The sequence below is a fragment of the Tursiops truncatus genome, chromosome 20 (assembly GCF_011762595.2).
Source record: "Tursiops truncatus isolate mTurTru1 chromosome 20, mTurTru1.mat.Y, whole genome shotgun sequence".
NCBI lineage: Eukaryota > Metazoa > Chordata > Mammalia > Artiodactyla > Delphinidae > Tursiops > Tursiops truncatus.
Genome location: NC_047053.1, coordinates 9,367,825 through 9,384,956, shown reverse-complemented (window position 1 = coordinate 9,384,956; position 17,132 = coordinate 9,367,825). Strand labels below are relative to the sequence as shown.

Below are 17,132 nucleotides of genomic sequence, written 5' to 3'. Positions count from 1 at the left end.
AGGTTTGAGGGCCTGTGTCTGCTGTCCCTGCTAGTGGGGGAGAGCCCCACAGAGATGTTCCAGCAGCACTGTGTGTCCTGGCTTCGGAGCATTCAGCAGGTCTTGCAGGTAAGGATTCAGCCGCCGCCCTGCCTCCCTCCCTCCCTCAGCCATGCTGTATTCTCCATTCTGGATGTGGTACATATTTGTGGCTTAGACATTTAGTTCTGAGGACAGAATAATTAGAAGCAGTTTTTTTCTAGCAGGGAGGATGAGCTTCAAATAGAAACATCCTTTTAAACGTTTTGATTTTTTTTTTTTTTTTTTTGCGGTACGCGGGCCTCTCACTGTTATGGCCTCTCCTGTTGCGGAGCACAGGCTCCAGACGCGCAGGCTCAGCGGCCATGGCTCACGGGCCCAGCCGCTCCACAGCATGTGGGATCTTCCTGAACCGGGGCACGAACCTGTGTTCCTTGCATCGGCAGGTGGACTCTCAACCACTGTGCCACCAGGGAAGCCCACGTTTTGATATTTTTATCTACTGGGTTATTTTAATTCATCTGACCTTTCATACTCTGTAACCGCTGTTTCACATCCTTATTAGCTTTTCTAATGAGTGACATCTCTAAAGCTGCTTTTCCTAGATGTTTGATTTTTTAAAATAGTTTACTAATTTTTTTTTTTTTTTTGGCTGCATTGAGTCTTCGTTGCTGTGTGTGGGCTTTTCTCTAGTTGAGGCGAGTGGGGGCTACTCTTAGTTGCGGTGCACATGCCTCTCACTGTGGTGGCTTCTCTTGTTGCGGAGCATGAGCCCCAGGGGCATGGGCATCAGTAGTTGCAGCACGTGGGCTCAGTAGTTGTGGCTCTCAGGCTCAGTAGTTGTGGTGCACGGGCCTAGTCGCTCCATGACATGTGGGATCTTTCCAGGCCAGGGTTTGAACCCGTGTCCCCTGCATTGGCAGGCGGATTCTTAACCACTCTGTGTCACCAGGGAAGTCCCCCCAAATTTTTTTTTAATTTTTTTTTTTGGCCACGCTGTGTGGCTTGTGGGATCTTAGTTCCCCAACCGGGGATTGAACTCGTGCCTTCAGCAGTGAAAGCGCAGGATACTAACCACTGGACTGCCAGGGAATTCCCCAGGTGTTTTTTTTCCCTACTCCTCTCTTCCTCTTAACATTTAAATTTTTTTCTGCTTTTACATCCTTTGATGACATCCCCACTTAGTTCTTCCACAAGCATGTTCTGGGCACACATGGCAGGTTGTGTGCTAAGCTCTGGTGGAGAGATGTACTTGGACCCTGCTTTCAGGTGTTTAGAGTCTCTCGCAGGGGTTGGGAAACTTTCTAGGTGTCTATAGATAGTAAAATGTCTTAGGTTTTACGAACCCCATATGGTTTCTGTTTTTTATTGGCTGTGCCTCACACACATGGGATCTTAGTTCCCCAACCAGGGATCAAACTCGTGCCCCCTGCAGTGGAAGTGTGGCGTCCTAACCACTGGACCACAAGGGAATTCCCATGGTTTCTATTGCGTAGTGTTTCTTTGTTGGTTTGTTTTCCAACCCTTTAAAAATTTAAAAACCATTCTTAGCTTGTGGGCTGTGCAAAAACAGGCACCAACAGACCATGGTTTGCTGATCTGTGTTCTAGTGGAAGAGAATAATATTTATTTTTTAAATGCTTTTTATTTTATTTTAAAAATCTATTCATTTGCTTTATTTATTTATTTATTTGGTTGCGCCTGGTCTTCGTTGCAGCTTGCCAGCTCCTTAGTTGTGGCACGTGGGCTCCTTAGTCACGGCATGTGAACTCTTTGTTGCGGCGCGCCCGTGGGATCTAGTTCCCCGACCAGGGATTGGACCCGGGCCCCCTGCATTGGGAGTGCAGAGTCTTAACCAAGGAAGTCCTGAAAGAGAATAATTATACAATGAGTGTGAAAAGATAAACTTCAGTAGGTGCTCTGGAGGTAAAGAATGTAGTTCTCTGAGAGCATGTAACGAGAGAACCTGACCCAGACTGGGGTGGTGATCAGGGTCAGTGGTTCAGGGAGGGCTGTTCTGATGAGTAGGAGTGAACTGGGCTGAGAGTTTTCTAAGTGTTCTAAGCCTGCAAAAGTCCTGAGAGAAAAGGAGTTTGACTCATTTGTAAAGAATTATAAGCAGGCTGGTGTGGCTGAGGTTAATGAGATGCGACCGGGGAGGTATGTGCATGGGGACCAGGCTGTGTGTGGCGTTGTAGGCATATTAGGGAGTTTGGTTTTTATTCTCAGAACAGTGGGAATTCATGGAAGGTTTTGAGTAGGGGGAAGGAGGTGGTGGTAGTGGTGACGTGATCAAACTTTCATTTGGAAATACCACTCTGGCTGCTGTGGTGAGACAGGATTAGAAAGGAGCCAGAATGGCAGCAGAAGGACCACGAGGAAGGTACTAAGGGTAACCTAGGAGAGCATTCACGGTAGCCTGGACTAGGGCGGCAGCTGGAGACATGATGAGAAGTAGGTGAGAGATTTGGAGGCAAAGAGGGATTTCAAGAGAGATTTAGAGGCAAAATAGACAACAGGTCCTAATGATGGAATAGTGTCAGGGAAAGGATGTGTCCAGGATGACTCCCAGGTATCAGAACATTGGAAGACAGCCAGGTTCCAAGGGGAGTGGTGAAAATAACATGAGTATGGTCTTGGGCATTCAGTAGAGGCCCCCAGGAAGCATACCCTTGACCTAGTGTGCGTGGAAGTGACCAGATATCTCAGAGGGTAACCCTGAGGGTTCAGTGGTGGGGGCTTCAGTCAATATGTTTTACAAAGAGGAAGAGTCCTCAGCATTTAGATGGCAGCTGCAGCTGAGGATGAGGCTCAGATGATCAAGTTGAATACTTATACAGACTGGATCTTGAGGCGCTCCACAGTCAGTGGTCAGGTAGAGGAGGATGAGCTTACAAAGCAGACAAGACAGGGCTTCCCTGGTGGCGCAGTGGTTGAGAGTCCGCCTGCCGATGCAGGGGACATGGGTTCGTGCCCCGGTCCGGGAAGATCCCACATGCCGCAGAGCGGCTGGGCCCGTGAGCCATGGCCGCTGAGCCTGCGCGTCCAGAGCCTATGCTCCGCAACGGGAGAGGCCACAGCAGTGAGAGGCCTGTGAACCGCAAAAAAAAAAAAAAGCAGACAAGACAGAGCAGCAGAAAGGAGATAACCAGGATGGTGGGTTGAATGGAATCCAAATACTTCAGGGAAGACGGAGGAGTCATTTCTCTTTATGCCCTTCTGAGCTGGAATAAGACAAGGACTGAAAATTTTTTATCAGATTTAGCAACTCAAGGGTAATGAGACAGTGAAAGTGTTTTTGGTGGAGCAGTGGACACGGAAGCCAGGTTGCCCTGGGATGAGCAGTGAGTGGGAGAAGGAGTGGAAGTGGAGAAGGTAGGTAGTCCTGTCAAGACGTCTGGCTCTGCTGGTAAGAGGGAGAAACTGGGCAACAGCTGAGATTGGGCAAGTGGAGTATGGACTCAGGAGGAGGACTTCTAGGATGGGGGAGACTGGAGCATGCACAAATGTCAGTAGGAAGAATCCTTTTGAAAGGGATTGCAGAGAGGGGGCCAGTTAACAGGGTTAGGTTCTGAGAAGAAGGGAGGGGGGACTATCTAAAGCACCGAGGAGGGATTGTCCTCGGACGGGAGGAGCATCTCCTCTAGTGGGACAGGAGGAAGGAGAGCAGGGATGAGGATGGAGATGGAGTTTTCAGTTTGGTGGTGGGAAGCTGAGGGAGTGCCCATCTTTGGGCTTCAGCTTTCTCTGAAGTTGCAGGTTAGGTTATACGGAGGTGACGGTGGTGGGAGAGGGGCTGAGTAGCAGAGGGAGTTAACGAGCGAGAGGTGCAGGAGGATTGCTGGACAGTGTTGAGGCCTGCTTGTGGTTGGTAGGCCCACTGCGTCGGACTTCCTAACAAGCATTCTTGTTTGTTTCATTGACACGTGGCGTCTGGTCTAGCAGGGGGTAATGTGCCGAAGGCTTTTCCCTTAGATACATGTTAATTTTCTAGAGAAGTCCTTCTTTATAAATTTAAGCCGTTTTTCCTCCGTGAATTCCACAGTAGGTCTGAGACAGCCAGAAGCAAGCTTGGAGAGATGGGGCGGTTTTGTTTTGGCTGAGACTTTTCTTGTGGTCTGAGAAGTGCTCCTCTCCATTCCTAGCAGGGAAATGTAGTATGGGAGCAGCGAGAAACTCTTGAGATGGTCTAGTCAGGCAGATCTTTAAAGTATGGCTTTGTTGCCTTTTTTTCCCCCAAATTCCTCGGACCCCCAGACGCGCATAGTACTAAAGTGTGAACACACATCCTGTCTGTAGATGAATGTGTTACTTCGGATGCTCCATATCTCTAATACGCTCTGTCCCTAGTGGATTTTTTTTTTTTTAATCTATTTATCTTTGGCTGCATTGGATCTTTGTTGCTGTGCACTGGCTTTCTCTAGTTGCGGCGAGCAGGGGCTGCTCTTCGTCTCAGTGCGCGGGCTTCTCACTGCGGTGGCTTCTCTTGCTGCGGAGCATGGGCTCTAGGCGCATGGGCTTCAGTAGTTGTGGTGCGCGGGCTCTGGAGCGCAGGCCTAGTAGTTGTGGCGCACAGGCTTAGTTGCTCCGTGGCATGTGGGATCTTCCCGGGCCAGGGCTTGAACCCACGTCCCCTGCATTGGCAGGCGGATTCTTAACCACTACGCCACCAGGGAAGCCCCTGTCCCTAGTAGATTTGATGGTAATGTTGACGTTAACTGTGATGTTTGTCGAAAGCCCCATGTTTTCATACCTCTCATTCCTCCTTTCGGTGACCGTGAAGGTGAGGTTGGGAGCATGGGGTGTTGTTGCTCTTTAGTCCCAGGACCCGCCCCCCACGATGGAGCTGGCCGTGGCTGTGCTGGGGGACCTGCTCCGCTACGCGGCCCAGCTCCCCACACTCTTCCGGGACATCTCCATGAACCACCTTCCTGGCCTTCTCACCTCCCTGCTGGGCCTCAGACCGGAGGTGAGACGCCTGCCCAGGTCCCCCTCCCCTGGGCCCATTGCATTGCTTGCCCTCACTGATACCCATTGGGTTAAAGAATGTGATGGGAAGTGATTGGGGAATAGGACTGAAGAAGTGAGAAGGGGTCCGGGCCAAGAAAAAGTATAAGGAGAAGAGACCCTGAGGGGCGTGTGGTGGGGTGGAGATAGGGTCTGGGGCGATGGGCCCTCGGCCTCTTCCTTACTTTCTGTTTCCCCACAGAGTGAGCTCTCAGCACTGGAAGGAATGAAGGCTTGTATGACCTATTTTCCTCGGGCGTGTGGGTCTCTCAAAGTAAGTGTTCATGGGAACTCCTCTTCCCACAAACATACACCTTGATAGCCGTCTTACCTCAGATTCCGGTGCTGAGATTTCTAAGCTCCTGTCTCCACAGCTCTAATTGTGCCACCTCGTAGCTTTAAATGCATTCTCATTTAATCCTCACAGATAAAGAAATCGAAATTAAGTAACTTGCCTAAGAACTGATGCCAAAGCTGAGGCTCTTACCCCTGGACTCTTCCCTCTCTCTGCCCTGCTTTCTCCGTACCTCTAGAATGCCCTGCCCGTTTTTCTACCATCTTGTTTTACTTTGTTCCTAAAGCTCTTATGATTTCCTCTGGGAAGCCTTCCTGACTTATTACTTCCCTATATCAGCTTCCCCAGCGCTTCTCTCTCCTTATTTTCCTGACTAACCTCTCACCCTGTCCCCCGAACTGTCATGGCTGTACAAAGGTGGCTGCACAGCAGAGCCTTATTAGGGCAAACAGGCAGGGTGGACGTGGATCAGGTGAGGGAGGAAGGAGGTCAGTGGAAGAATTCGTTTTATTTTCAAGGAGCTAAAATAACAAATATGAATGGTTATCAAATTCTCCCAAAGCAGTAACAGTTAAAGGGCCTTTGGAATTGGTTCATTGATTGTTTGCAGAATAATTCAATGCCGAGAAGTACCTAAGAACAAACAGGTGTTCACCTGTCGATTAGATGTTCTCTCTTGTTTTGATACACTCATCATTGCTTGACAAACCGTTGGGCACCCCCTTTCTCAGATGGAAGCACAAACCTATGGAGAACTGGAATTAGCGGCAAATTAATATTTTTTTTTGTATAACTCATGTGGTTAATCACAGTAATTGGTAATACTATACTCAGTATTACCAATTAAGGGGGAGTTTGCCATACAAGTTATCTTGAAAGTAAGCTCACATGGTTCTATGACCAAGTTAAGGAAGTCAAAGGGAAAGGGAACTGGTACTTAGTAGAACTGCTACTCACTATGTGCCAGGCACTCCGCTGTGTGTCTTCTCAGTTTGCAGTAATTCTGTAGAGCTGGTGTCACCGAATTAAACAGGAGGAAACGGGTCCAGAAGGGTTTGACTAACACAAGCCTGTGTATCTGGTAGTTGTAGAACCAGGGTGAGAGTGAGAACTATTTGTCCTTCATGCCCATGTTTTTTCCACCAAACCAAACTCCCCAGGCACTTTTAAGAACGTGGACAGGATTGACAGACAGGCTTCCACACTGATGCCGGCTCTGATCAGTTGTTAGTGGCTTGGGAAGGATCGTGAGCCTGACGCGGAGCTCTGGGGGCACGTGCGCTGTGGTCTGGGAGTGGTACTTATGGAGACTTTGGTAACTGGTTACTTGCAGTATTTGAAAAGCCCTGGAGCAGGTGATATTTCTCAGTGAACGTGGGTCCCGTCCTTGCTGATGCTTTGCTTTCATATGACTGCCACTAAGGGCAGGTAGTAGAATCTTTGGGTAGCAGGGCAGGACTTTGTCAAGAAGGCATTTGGAGTAACTTGGGGATTTTATTAAAGTTTTTTTTTTTTTTAACTAAAGTTTACTAAGTTTAGTTTACTAAACTAAACTTTCTTCTAGAATGCTCTGTAAATTAACTTCTCAAATTGCACAGGCTAGATCATTGTCTCTGACTCCTCATTGGTCAAAGTACGTGAGGTTTTACTGCATATGCCTGCTTTGATTCAGCTTGGTTTGGGGTTATCTATACCTACCTGCATCCTCCCAGGAAAGTGCAGGGAGAATTGAGTGTTATCTATGGGGTCAAGATTTGAGTAGTCAGACTAGCCTGTCCATGAGTCCTCTGCTAGTGCCCCTTAATTTTCGTTGTGAGTGGTGGTCAGGAGAATTCATCTTTAACTCACAGCCTTTTGTCAGACGTGTAGTTTTTGAAGTTATGGCCTGCATTTTAAGTACCCTCTCCAAACCAAACAACAAAACTTTCATATGTTGTTACGGGGTGCATATGCCCTTATTTCTCTAAGAATACAGTGTCATCTGGAGAACTTCCCTCTGTTGAGGAGTCTGGCTTTGTCTGTTGCCTACATGGCAGATAAGACTCTGTCTTGTGTGGAGGCCCTGGGGGCAGTTTGTACTTGAAATGTCTTGCAGACCAGTACTTAGGAACTGATAATTGGACTGTCTATCTGTTCTCTATTCCATCCCCCAGAAGCTCCCAGGGCAATTGCAGTCTCCAAGCTCAGGATGACCCCTCCCAAATGAGATCTCTCAGGCATTCTGAGTCCATGAAGTCAGTCCTGTAGAGGCGTTACCTTTCCTCCTCGACAGATTATTTGTTCCCTGGAATGAGTGGGAAGACTCACCCCACTCTTAAGAGACACCCAGGACGTACTGTGTGTGCACGCGTGCTTGCGTTTCCAGTGAAATGTTCCAAGTGAGCCGTTACTTTGGTTGGCTTTGCAGGTCACTTGGGGTAGACCTGTGGTCAGAGCCATGTCCCTGTACTTTGCTTGACTGCAGCCACGTAAGCAGACTTTTGGTGGCCTCAGCCCAGCTTTTTGACTCAGTCTCAGGGAAAGCGTGAGCAGTAAGTTGGCCAAAAGGGCTGAGTGCCACTGTAGATAAGGCTTTGGCGACTCTCTGTCATCCTTGGAGAAACCGGTGTCAGGAGACCTGTGGGCGGTTGCTGCTTTTGGTTTGAAGTGTGCAGAACCCTACCACACCGGACCTGAAAATGCTTTCCAAGTCCCGAGGGATACGGTTCTAGGCCTTCTCATACCCTGGGATCAGCTGTAACAGTGCTTGTCTCATGGTGAGAATCCTGCAGTGGAACGTGGGAAACCAGATGTGGTTCCTGCCACAGGGCGATGGCAGGGAGCCCTTGGAGGGCTGCTTTCTGAACCATACACCGCTAGACCTCCCTGCCTGCTTCCTCCCATAAGTCCCCTGCTGCGTACCTGGTGCCACTGTTGATTTGTCTTCCTTGTCTTCTGGAAGTTTACCTTTGTGCATGTGATGCCGCCATCCCCTGATGAAGTCCATACACGCTAGCCTGGGATTTAAGGCTGGCCTGCTTCTCCGTGGGCCTCTTGTGAGCCTGGAGCTCTCCTCGTGGTGTCCCTCCCTCTGTCTCCTTATCCGGGTCCTCCCTTTTCTCCCCAACCCAGCTCAGTCCTGCCTCCCAGCATCAGTCCCTCCTGACCCTCTGTCTCCTTATCCGGGTCCTCCCTTTTCTCCCCAACCCAGCTCAGTCCTGCCTCCCAGCATCAGTCCCTCCTGACCCTCCCTCTTTGTTTTCCATGCATTTGTCTTCCCGACTCTTACACCCACTGACGGTGGAAATCCTGTTATACTTCAGTGTTCTCACCCTTTTTGTGCCATAGACCTCTTCGAATGTTTTTAAATCCATAAAATACATGGAGTTGCAAGGGACACTGATTCTGTTGAAATGTATACTTTAAAAAATTGTGATAGAGTGGGATGTGCTGCTTTACTAACGTGTCAAATAACAGGATCTAGCAGCAGGTCTGGTAACTAAGTTTCAAATTAGTGATGCACGTGAATGATAATTCAAGATAACTTTACAACTATATGTAACGTGAAATGAAAATAAGTGATTTCTGATGGTGACAGTCAGAGGTACTGCTGATACTACTGTGGCTTTTTGTCTACATATACAGTAGAAAAAAAAATTATACTTCATTTACAGGTTAGTGAAAATGATTTAAAAAATTTCCCTTCCATGTTCACAGGCCCCTTTGATTCTACCTCCAGCTAAATGGGGCCCCAGTTAAACACTCCTGTGCCGGCGCCTTCACATAGCAGGCGGAGTACTGTTGTTGGCTAACTGACAGGTCGCTGCTCTGAGATGTGCTACCTCAGTCCTGCTGGGCAGCCTTTCCTTCTCTCTCCACCTTGTCCTGCCCTCGCACCTCTGGTTAGTGCCGCACCTCCCAGCTTGGACCCTTGCTTCTTGTCTGAGCTGGCAGGGAGTTGGGGCGTGGAGGTAGCTGCTTTTCAGTGCTGTGTCTTTGGCTTGAGGGAGATGACTGTCATTTTGCAAAGATTGGCAGGAGGGGGCCCAGTCGTCTGTGGGACACAGGCCTCAAACAGGGAGGCTAAGGACAAGAGGTGACATTCAGGGTGTCTTTCTACCATGAGAGCATGTCTGCACCCAGGCATGATGCCCCTTAGAGTGTGGTGCTTCCTTGTCTGCAGGAAAGAAAAAGGCCTTAGATCCTGGGCCTCGATTCTGCTGCTGGGAATGGGCGGGGTCTATGTCTCTGGCCCTTGGAGCTGACTCACCAGCCTCTCCCTTTCTTTCCCTCTAATCCAGGGCAAGCTGGCCTCATTTTTCCTGTCTCGGGTGGATGCCTTGAGCCCTCAGCTCCAGCAGGTAAAGGGAAAGGAGGGAGATGGAGAGCCTGGGGTCTGAGCTGGAGCTTCTTTTCTCTATTTTTCTGTCTGTTACTGCTTTTCGACCACGGTCTCACTCCCCTCCCTGTGAACATACGCAGTAAACACAAGTCGTGACTTCTGCCTCCGTGTCTCCATCTGTGTCTTCTGCCTCCGTGTCTCCATCTGTGTCTTTCTGCCCCGTAGTCCCTTCCGTTTTCCCTCAGAGCTCTCTTTGATCTCCGTCTTCCTGGGCATTGGTGGGGTTGGGATTCCGTGGCTGGGCTGGATTCCCATCTGACCAGGGTTCCAACCTGTCTTCTGCAGTTGGCCTGTGAGTGTTACTCCCGGCTGCCCTCTCTAGGGGCTGGCTTCTCCCAGGGCCTGAAGCACACGGACAGCTGGGAGCAGGAGCTGCACAGCCTGCTGACCTCTCTGCACAGCCTGCTTGGGGCCCTGTATGCGGGGGCGGACACGGGTAGGGACTGTGGCTGCTGTGGTCGGTGGCATGGTGGTGAGGGGAGCAGGGGGCTGGTCTGGAGAGGCGGGGCCTTTGAGTTCTAGGCAAAAGGGAGTAGAATATGGGTGGGTCCTCCACCAGAATGGAGGAGGAGGGGATGGAAGACAGACCTGGCGTGTGAAGGTGGTTGTGTTTCTGTCCAGCTCCTATGCAGTACGAAGGCCCTGGGGTGGAGACGCTGCTCTCCCCCTCAGAAGATGGTGATGCCCATGTCCTTCTCCGGCTTTGGCAGAGGTTTTCCGGGCTGGCCCGCTGCCTGGGGCTCATGCTCAGGTGTGTGAGTGTCGGAGGGAGCGAGGGCCTGGAGCAGGAGGGGCCAAGATGGGTGTCGTCTTCATCATGAGGAGGGAGGTTGAGGGTGGGTGTGGAGTCGCCCTGGGCCCCCGCGCTGAGGATCTCCCTGCTCTGATTCTCGTTAGCTCCGAGTTCGGGGCTCCCGTGTCCGTCCCCGTGCAGGAAATCCTGGATCTTATCTGCCGGACCCTCAGCGTCAGTGCCAAGAACATCGTAAGTGGAGTTTGTGCCCTGTTCACAGCGCTTGCCCAGGATGCAGGGCAGCCGGGCAAGCAGTGTGGGCTGTGGCTCCCGAAGTGATGTCGCCTGAGGTTGCCCCGGCCAGCTCCTTACCTCTCCAGATGCCGTTATTCCCGTGCTCCCAGCACACGCACATCAGTGCCGATTCGCTCCCGTGTTGCGGGAGCACTTGTAGCAGATGCTTCCTCAGGGGAGGGTGAGCTGGGGGCCAGCTGCATCACTGCCGCGAGGTTCGGCCGTCCCTCCCTCATCCTCCTTGCAGGGTCTGCTGAGGAGGATGGCAGTTAGATCTTGTTGGGGGAGTTGGGGTCGGGTGTGGGTTCCTTACCTGCGTGCACACGTGTATTCAGTCACGTGCATGTATCCTGCCTCCATTTCTCTTTCTTTGCCTCACTTTCTTCCCCCACTCCTTACTCTGCTAATTTTTTCTGCAGAGTTTGCTTGGGGACGGTCCCCTGCGGTTGCTGCTGCTGCCCTCCCTCCACCTGGAAGCCTTGGACCTGCTCTCTGCACTCATCCTCGCGTGAGTGGGGTCGGGAGGATGCGGTGCAGGGGCTGGGATGTGCTAGGAGCAGGGGTCACTGTTCTGTCTTCGCCCCCAGGTGTAGAGGCCGGCTCTTGCGCTTTGGGGCCCTGATCAGCCGCCTGCTTCCCCAGGTTCTCAATGCCTGGAGCATTGGGAGGGACAGCCTCTCTCCAGGCCAGGAGAGGCCTTACAGGTGACCATCTAGGAATAGAATAAAGAGGAGAGGGTGGGTGAGGGGGTGCCGGTGGACCGGGGGTGCCGGTGGCTGGGACATCGACTCCCTTTCACAAGCTGCCCTCTGCTCCTCCCACAGCACTATGCGGACCAAGGTGTACACTGTCCTGGAGCTGTGGGTGCAGGTGTGTGGGGCCTCGGCAGGAGTGCTTCAGGGGGGAGCCTCGGGTGAGGCCCTGCTCACCCACCTGCTCAGTGACATCTCCCCGCCGGCTGATGCCCTCAAAGTGAGTGAGGCCTCTGCCCCTGTCCCGGGACCCCATCCTGCACCCCTTGTCCTCACCAGCCTCACCACCAGACACTGCCTTCTGACTGTCCTGCCTTCCTGTTGGCCAGTGTGTGTGATTTATGTTCCCCTCCCCCGCCAGCTGCGCAGTCCCCGGGGGAGCCCTGATGGGGGTTTGCAGACCGGGAAGCCCAGCGCCCCCAAGAAGCTAAAGCTGGATATGGGGGAGGCTCTGGCCCCGCCCAGCCACCGGAAAGGGGACAGCAATGCCAACAGTGACGTGTGTGCAGCTGCGCTGAGAGGTGGGTGAGGCCTGTGCCCTGCACCTCGGCGCACTGGGATGGCCTGGGGTGATAGCCCCAAACCAGTGGTTGAGGTGGAGGGTGTAGGAAAATGCAGACCCAGCTAAGAGCCTGTGGCGAAGCTATGCCACCCCCAGGGCTGCAGGTGGAATCTTGGGTCCTGTTGTTAGGTGGAGTGCTGGTGTTGACACCGCCCCTCCAGGGTCTCAGCTATCTTTGTTCCTGCATCCCCTGTACGTGCCAAGTGCTGTTCTAGTACAAGAGGGCGGGGCCAGGAAGAGGACGAAATCCCTGGGCTGTGGAGCTCACACTCCCCAGGCGGGCTGCTCAGTGGGGCTTCCTGCTTCTGAGTTGCTAATCTGGACGCAGAAGTGACTTTCTTTTGGGTCCCGTGTATTTCACTGCCCTCCAGCCCCCCACCCCCCGTGTGAAGGGAAGTGCCAGCTCTCCCCAAATACGTAAACGCACATTTATAATGTTGTACCTCCATCATCTGTCTCGTTTACATAATGTTGTCAACAGCTTAGGTAGTAGGGATACGTTTAGGATCCCCATTTTATGGTTGAGAAAACAAACTTAAAGGAGTTACGTGACTTGCCTGAGGTGGGCCGTGGCAGAGTGGGGTGCTCAGCTGGGGCCATGTGCTTCAGAAGCCCTGGCTCGTCATCGTGTTAGCCGCCCACCTCTGACATACTGGTCTCCTTCCCCAGGCCTCAGCCGGACCGTCCTCATGTGCGGGCCTCTCATCAAGGAGGAGACTCACAGGGTGAGTGGAGCCTGGTCCCCACGGAGGTGGGGAGGAACCACAGCTCTGTACCTGTCGGGGGCTCATTCACACCAGGAAGTAGGCCCCGGAGAAGGGTTGGCTCGTCGTGGTGTCGTCTCAAGGTGTGCTCTCTGTCCTTTTCAGAGACTGCATGATCTGGTCCTCCCACTGGTCATGGGCGTCCAGCAGGGCGAGGTCCTAGGCAGCTCCCCGTATACCAGCTCGCGCTGCCGCCGGGAACTCTACCGCCTGCTGCTGGCTCTGCTGCTGGCGCCTTCTCCTCGCTGCCCGCCTCCTCTCGCCTGTGCCCTGCAGGCCTTCTCCCTGGGCCAGAGAGAAGACAGCCTTGAGGTAACTGCAGAGTGTGGCCAAATCCACCTCGTGGGTTCCTGGATTCTCGTTTCTGATGCTTGTTGGCATTCCCTCCCTGATTTCGTGAAGGCCCAGATCCCTGATGCTCGCGCTCACCCTTTTTTTCCCTCCTCAGGTCTCTGCTTTCTGCTCAGAAGCACTGGTGACCTGTGCAGCTCTGACCCATCCCCGGGTTCCTCCCCTGCAGACCATGGGCCCTGCCTGCCCCACCCCTGCCCCAGTTCCCCCTCCTGAGGCTCCATCTCCGTTCAGGGCTCCAGCTTTTCATCCCCCAGGCCCCATGCCCTCTGTGGGTCCCATGCCCTCGGTGGGCCCCATGCCCTCAGCAGGCCCCATGCCTTCCCCAGGCCCTGTGCCCCCAGCGGGCCCCATGCCCTCAGTGGGCCCCATGCCCCCGGCACGTCCTGGACCTCCAGCCACAGCCAACCACTTAGGCCTCTCCGTCCCAGGCCTGGTGTCTGTATCCCCCCGGCTCCTTCCTGGCCCTGAGAACCACCGGGCAGGCTCAAATGAGGATGCTGTCCTTGCCCCTAGTGGCACTCCTCCACCTACTATACCCCCAGATGAGACTTTCGGGGGAAGGGTGCCCAGACCAGCCTTTGTCCACTATGATAAGGAGGAGGCGTCCGATGTGGAGATTTCCTTGGAAAGCGACTCTGATGACAGTGTGGTGATCGTGCCTGAGGGGCTGCCACCCCTGCCACCCCCACCCCCCTCGGGTACCACACCCCCGCCTGCAGCCCCGGTCGGGCCCCCAACAGCCTCCCCTCCTGTGCCAGCCAAGGAGGAGCCAGAAGAGCTGCCTGCGGCCCCGGGGCCTCTCCCTCCGCCGCCTCCCCCTCCTGTTCCTGGCCCTGTGGCACTCCCACCACCCCAGCTGGTCCCTGAAGGGACTCCCAGTGGCGGAGGACCCCCAGCCCTAGAAGAAGATTTGACAGTTATTAACATCAACAGCAGTGAGGAGGAGGAGGACGACGACGAGGAAGACGAGGATGAGGAGGATTTTGAGGAGGAGGAGGAGGAGGAGGAAGAGGAGGAGTATTTTGAGGAGGAGGAAGAAGAGGAAGAAGAGTTTGAGGAGGAGTTTGAGGAAGAGGAAGGTGAGTTAGAGGAGGAAGAAGAGGACGAGGACGAGGAGGAAGAGGTGGAAGAGGTGGAGTTCGGCCCGGCGGGCGGGGAGGTGGAAGAAGAAGGGCCTGCACCCCCAAGCCTGCCTCCAGCTCTGCCCCCCGCCGCGTCCCCCAAGGTGCAGCCGCAGCCAGAACCGGAACCCGGGCTGCTGCTGGAAGTGGAGGAGCCGGGGGCTGAGGAGGGGCCTGGGGCCGAGACGGCCCCCACACTGGCCCCTGAGGTGCTCCCCTCCCAGGGGGAGGTGGAGAGGGAAGGGGGGAGCCCCCCTGCAGTGCCATCTCCTCAAGAGCTTGTTGAAGAGGAGCCCTCTGTGCCCCCAACCCTGCTGGAAGAGGGGGCTGAGGGTGGGGGTGACAAGGTACCAACCCCACCAGAGGCATCTGCAGCAGAAGAGATGGAGACAGAGGCAGAGGCAGCAGCTCTCCAGGAAAAGGTGAGCGGGCCGGGCGGGGAGAAGTGCTGGCTGCTTGCACAGCCTGACCCACTCTTCAGTGTGTGTGTGTGTGTGTGTGTGTGTGACTGTTTTGGATTTGATGTCTTTGTCCTTCAAAGGAGCAGGATGACACAGCTGCCATGCTGGCTGACTTCATTGACTGCCCCCCTGATGATGAGAAGCCACCACCTGCCACAGAGCCTGATTCCTAGCCCTCTCCCACACCTCTCACTCTTCATTTCCAATAAAGTTATGTCCTTGGATAGCGACTGCTGCTTCTGCCTTTTGCCATCACAGTGTCCCCAGCTGGGCTTGTCCTGTACCCATAGTGTTTCCCAAACATGTCCATGGCTGTCCTGTTAGCTCCACCGTCCAGAAGAGGAGCCATTGACTTACAGGGGTAACAGCCTGTCCTGTTGCTCAGCAAGTCAGTGTCAAAAGTGTTGAATTTTTGCCTGGTGCTCTTGCTGATGCTAAGTGTGTGCTGGGTTGCCTGGAGAAGGAGAAGGAGAAGAAGGAAGTAGCCCTGCTTCTGTGAGTAATCCAGGTGTGGGAGTATGTGGGAAATTTATGGGATTAAGTGTCCTAGTGAGTGAACCTGTGTATACACACAGCCCCTTGGTCTCAAAGAGCAGGCCAAGTGACTGTGATGGAACTTTAGAAAATTACGATAAAGTACAGAGGCGTTTAATCATTGACTTCTCTGAACTGGGAACTTGGGTGTCTTAAATTATAGGGGCATCCATCGTGGATATGGGGGATGAGCTCTATTCTGGGACTGGTCCTTCCAGTGACAACATCCCCGCCCAACACCTCCCTGGCAGGAATTTGACAAGCTCACCTCTAGCCTTCCTACTCACTCTTGAGATTTGGACATTTCCCAGCCAGTGTCTGATCCCTTTAAGCATTTATAGACTATATATATTCTAGGACTTGTTGGGATGCACATGTGAGCATCACCCAGAGTTGTGTATGTGAGAGGGTATTGAGGTTTATGGGCTTGAGGTAGATGCCTCATGGTTTTTTCAGTCTGTGAACATGAGTAAAGTGCCTTGGAAATGCAGAAAGGGTGGTGACTTCCCAACTGCCTGTATCCTGAAGGGCCTCTTTGAGAAGTGACATTTGTGCCAATTTTTGGAAGATTAGTAGGCATTTAAAAAAATTTTCCACCCCCTTGGAAGGAGGAGACAAGATGGCGGAGTAGGAACTTGAGTTCACCCCCTCACAGGAAAACACCAAAATCACCACTAACAGCTGAATAATCATCGACAAAAAAGACTGGAACCTACCAGAAAAGATAATCTACATCCAAAGACAAAGAAGAAGCCACAACAAGGCGGTGGGAGGGGTGCTTTCGTGATACCAAATCCCATACCCACCAGGTGGGCAACCTACAAGCTGGAAAATAATTATATTGAAGAGATTCTCTTACAGGAGTGAGCGTTCTGAGCCCCATGTCAAGCTCCCCAGCCTGGGGGTCTGGCCTCGGGAGGAGGAGCCACTAGAGCATTTGGCTTCGAAGGCCAGTGGGCCTTCAGTGCAGGAGCTACACAGGACTGGGAGAAACAGAGACTCCATTCTTGGAGGGCACACACAGGGTTTTGCATGCACTGGTACCCAGGGCAAGGCAGTGACCTCCTTAGGAGCCTGGGCCAGACCTACCTGCGGGTCTTGGAGGGTCTTCTGGGGAGGTGGGGGTTGGCTGTGGCTCACTGTGTGGGCAAGGACACTGGTGGCAGAGGCCCCAGGGAATATTCATTGATGTGAGCTCTCCCAGAGGTTGCCATTTTGGCATGGAGACCTGGCCCCACTCAACAGCCTGCAGGCTCCCAGGCCAAACAACCAACAGTGTCGGAAGCCAGCCCCAGCCATCAGCAGACAGGCTGCCTAAAGACGTCCTGAGCACACAGCTGCCTCTAAACACACCCCTTGAAATGGCCCTGTCCACCAGAGGGCCAAGATCCAGCTCCACCCACTAGTGGGCAGGCACCAGTCCCTCCCACCAGGAATCCTACACAAGCCCCTGGACCAACCTCACCCATCAGGGGCAGACACCAGAAGGATAAGGAACTTCAAGTCTGCAGCCTGAAACGGAGACCACAGACACAGAAAGTCAGACAAAATGAGACAGCAGAGAAATATGTTCCAGATGAAGGAACAAAATAAAACCCCAGAAGAACACCTAAGTGAAGTGGAGATAGGCAATCTGCCTGAAAAAGAATTCAGAGAATGAGAGTAAAGATGATGCAAGAACTCAGAAAAAGAATGGAAGCACAGACCAAGAAGATACAAGAAATGTTTAACAAGGAGCTAGAAGATTTAAAGAACAAGGAGCTAGAAGATTTAAAGAACAGATGAACAATACAATAACTGAAATGAAAAATACACTAGAGGGAATCAATAGCAGAATAAATGAGGCAGAACAAATA

General features: G+C 52.7%; 1 protein-coding gene and 1 long non-coding RNA gene across 9 annotated transcripts in view; one reads left to right on the top strand and one right to left on the bottom strand.

Moving 5' to 3' along the window:
- Nucleotides 1–14,972, top strand: part of PELP1 (proline, glutamate and leucine rich protein 1) — a 46,102-nt gene extending 31,130 nt beyond the window's left edge. For 3 of the 6 annotated variants that reach the window (XM_033847469.2, XM_033847467.2, XM_033847465.2), the window contains exons 3-17: nt 3–108; nt 4,838–4,987; nt 5,228–5,299; nt 9,601–9,660; nt 9,987–10,137; nt 10,323–10,452; nt 10,599–10,686; nt 11,148–11,236; nt 11,316–11,432; nt 11,553–11,700; nt 11,842–12,001; nt 12,712–12,767; nt 12,912–13,118; nt 13,255–14,703; nt 14,823–14,972. In XM_033847469.2, the coding sequence (XP_033703360.1) occupies nt 55–108; nt 4,838–4,987; nt 5,228–5,299; nt 9,601–9,660; nt 9,987–10,137; nt 10,323–10,452; nt 10,599–10,686; nt 11,148–11,236; nt 11,316–11,432; nt 11,553–11,700; nt 11,842–12,001; nt 12,712–12,767; nt 12,912–13,118; nt 13,255–14,703; nt 14,823–14,915 (3,024 nt within the window). In that variant the 5' untranslated portion in view covers nt 3–54 and the 3' untranslated portion in view covers nt 14,916–14,972. Of the gene's footprint in view, nt 1–2; nt 109–4,837; nt 4,988–5,227; nt 5,300–9,062; nt 9,202–9,600; nt 9,661–9,986; nt 10,138–10,322; nt 10,453–10,598; nt 10,687–11,147; nt 11,237–11,315; nt 11,433–11,552; nt 11,701–11,841; nt 12,002–12,711; nt 12,768–12,911; nt 13,119–13,254; nt 14,704–14,822 lie in introns of those variants that run through there. The other 3 variants (XM_073798210.1, XM_033847468.1, XM_033847472.2) reach the window with 3 other exon arrangements.
- LOC141277400 (uncharacterized) overlaps nt 283–17,132 on the bottom strand; it is a 124,514-nt gene continuing 107,664 nt past the window's right edge. The window contains exons 4-7 of one of the 3 annotated variants that reach the window (XR_012328756.1): nt 12,819–13,091; nt 6,278–11,440; nt 5,976–6,075; nt 283–1,884 (exon numbers count right to left, since the gene is read on the bottom strand). This is a non-coding gene — a long non-coding RNA (uncharacterized lncRNA). Of the gene's footprint in view, nt 11,441–12,818; nt 13,092–17,132 lie in introns of all 3 variants that reach the window. The other 2 variants (XR_012328754.1, XR_012328755.1) reach the window with 2 other exon arrangements.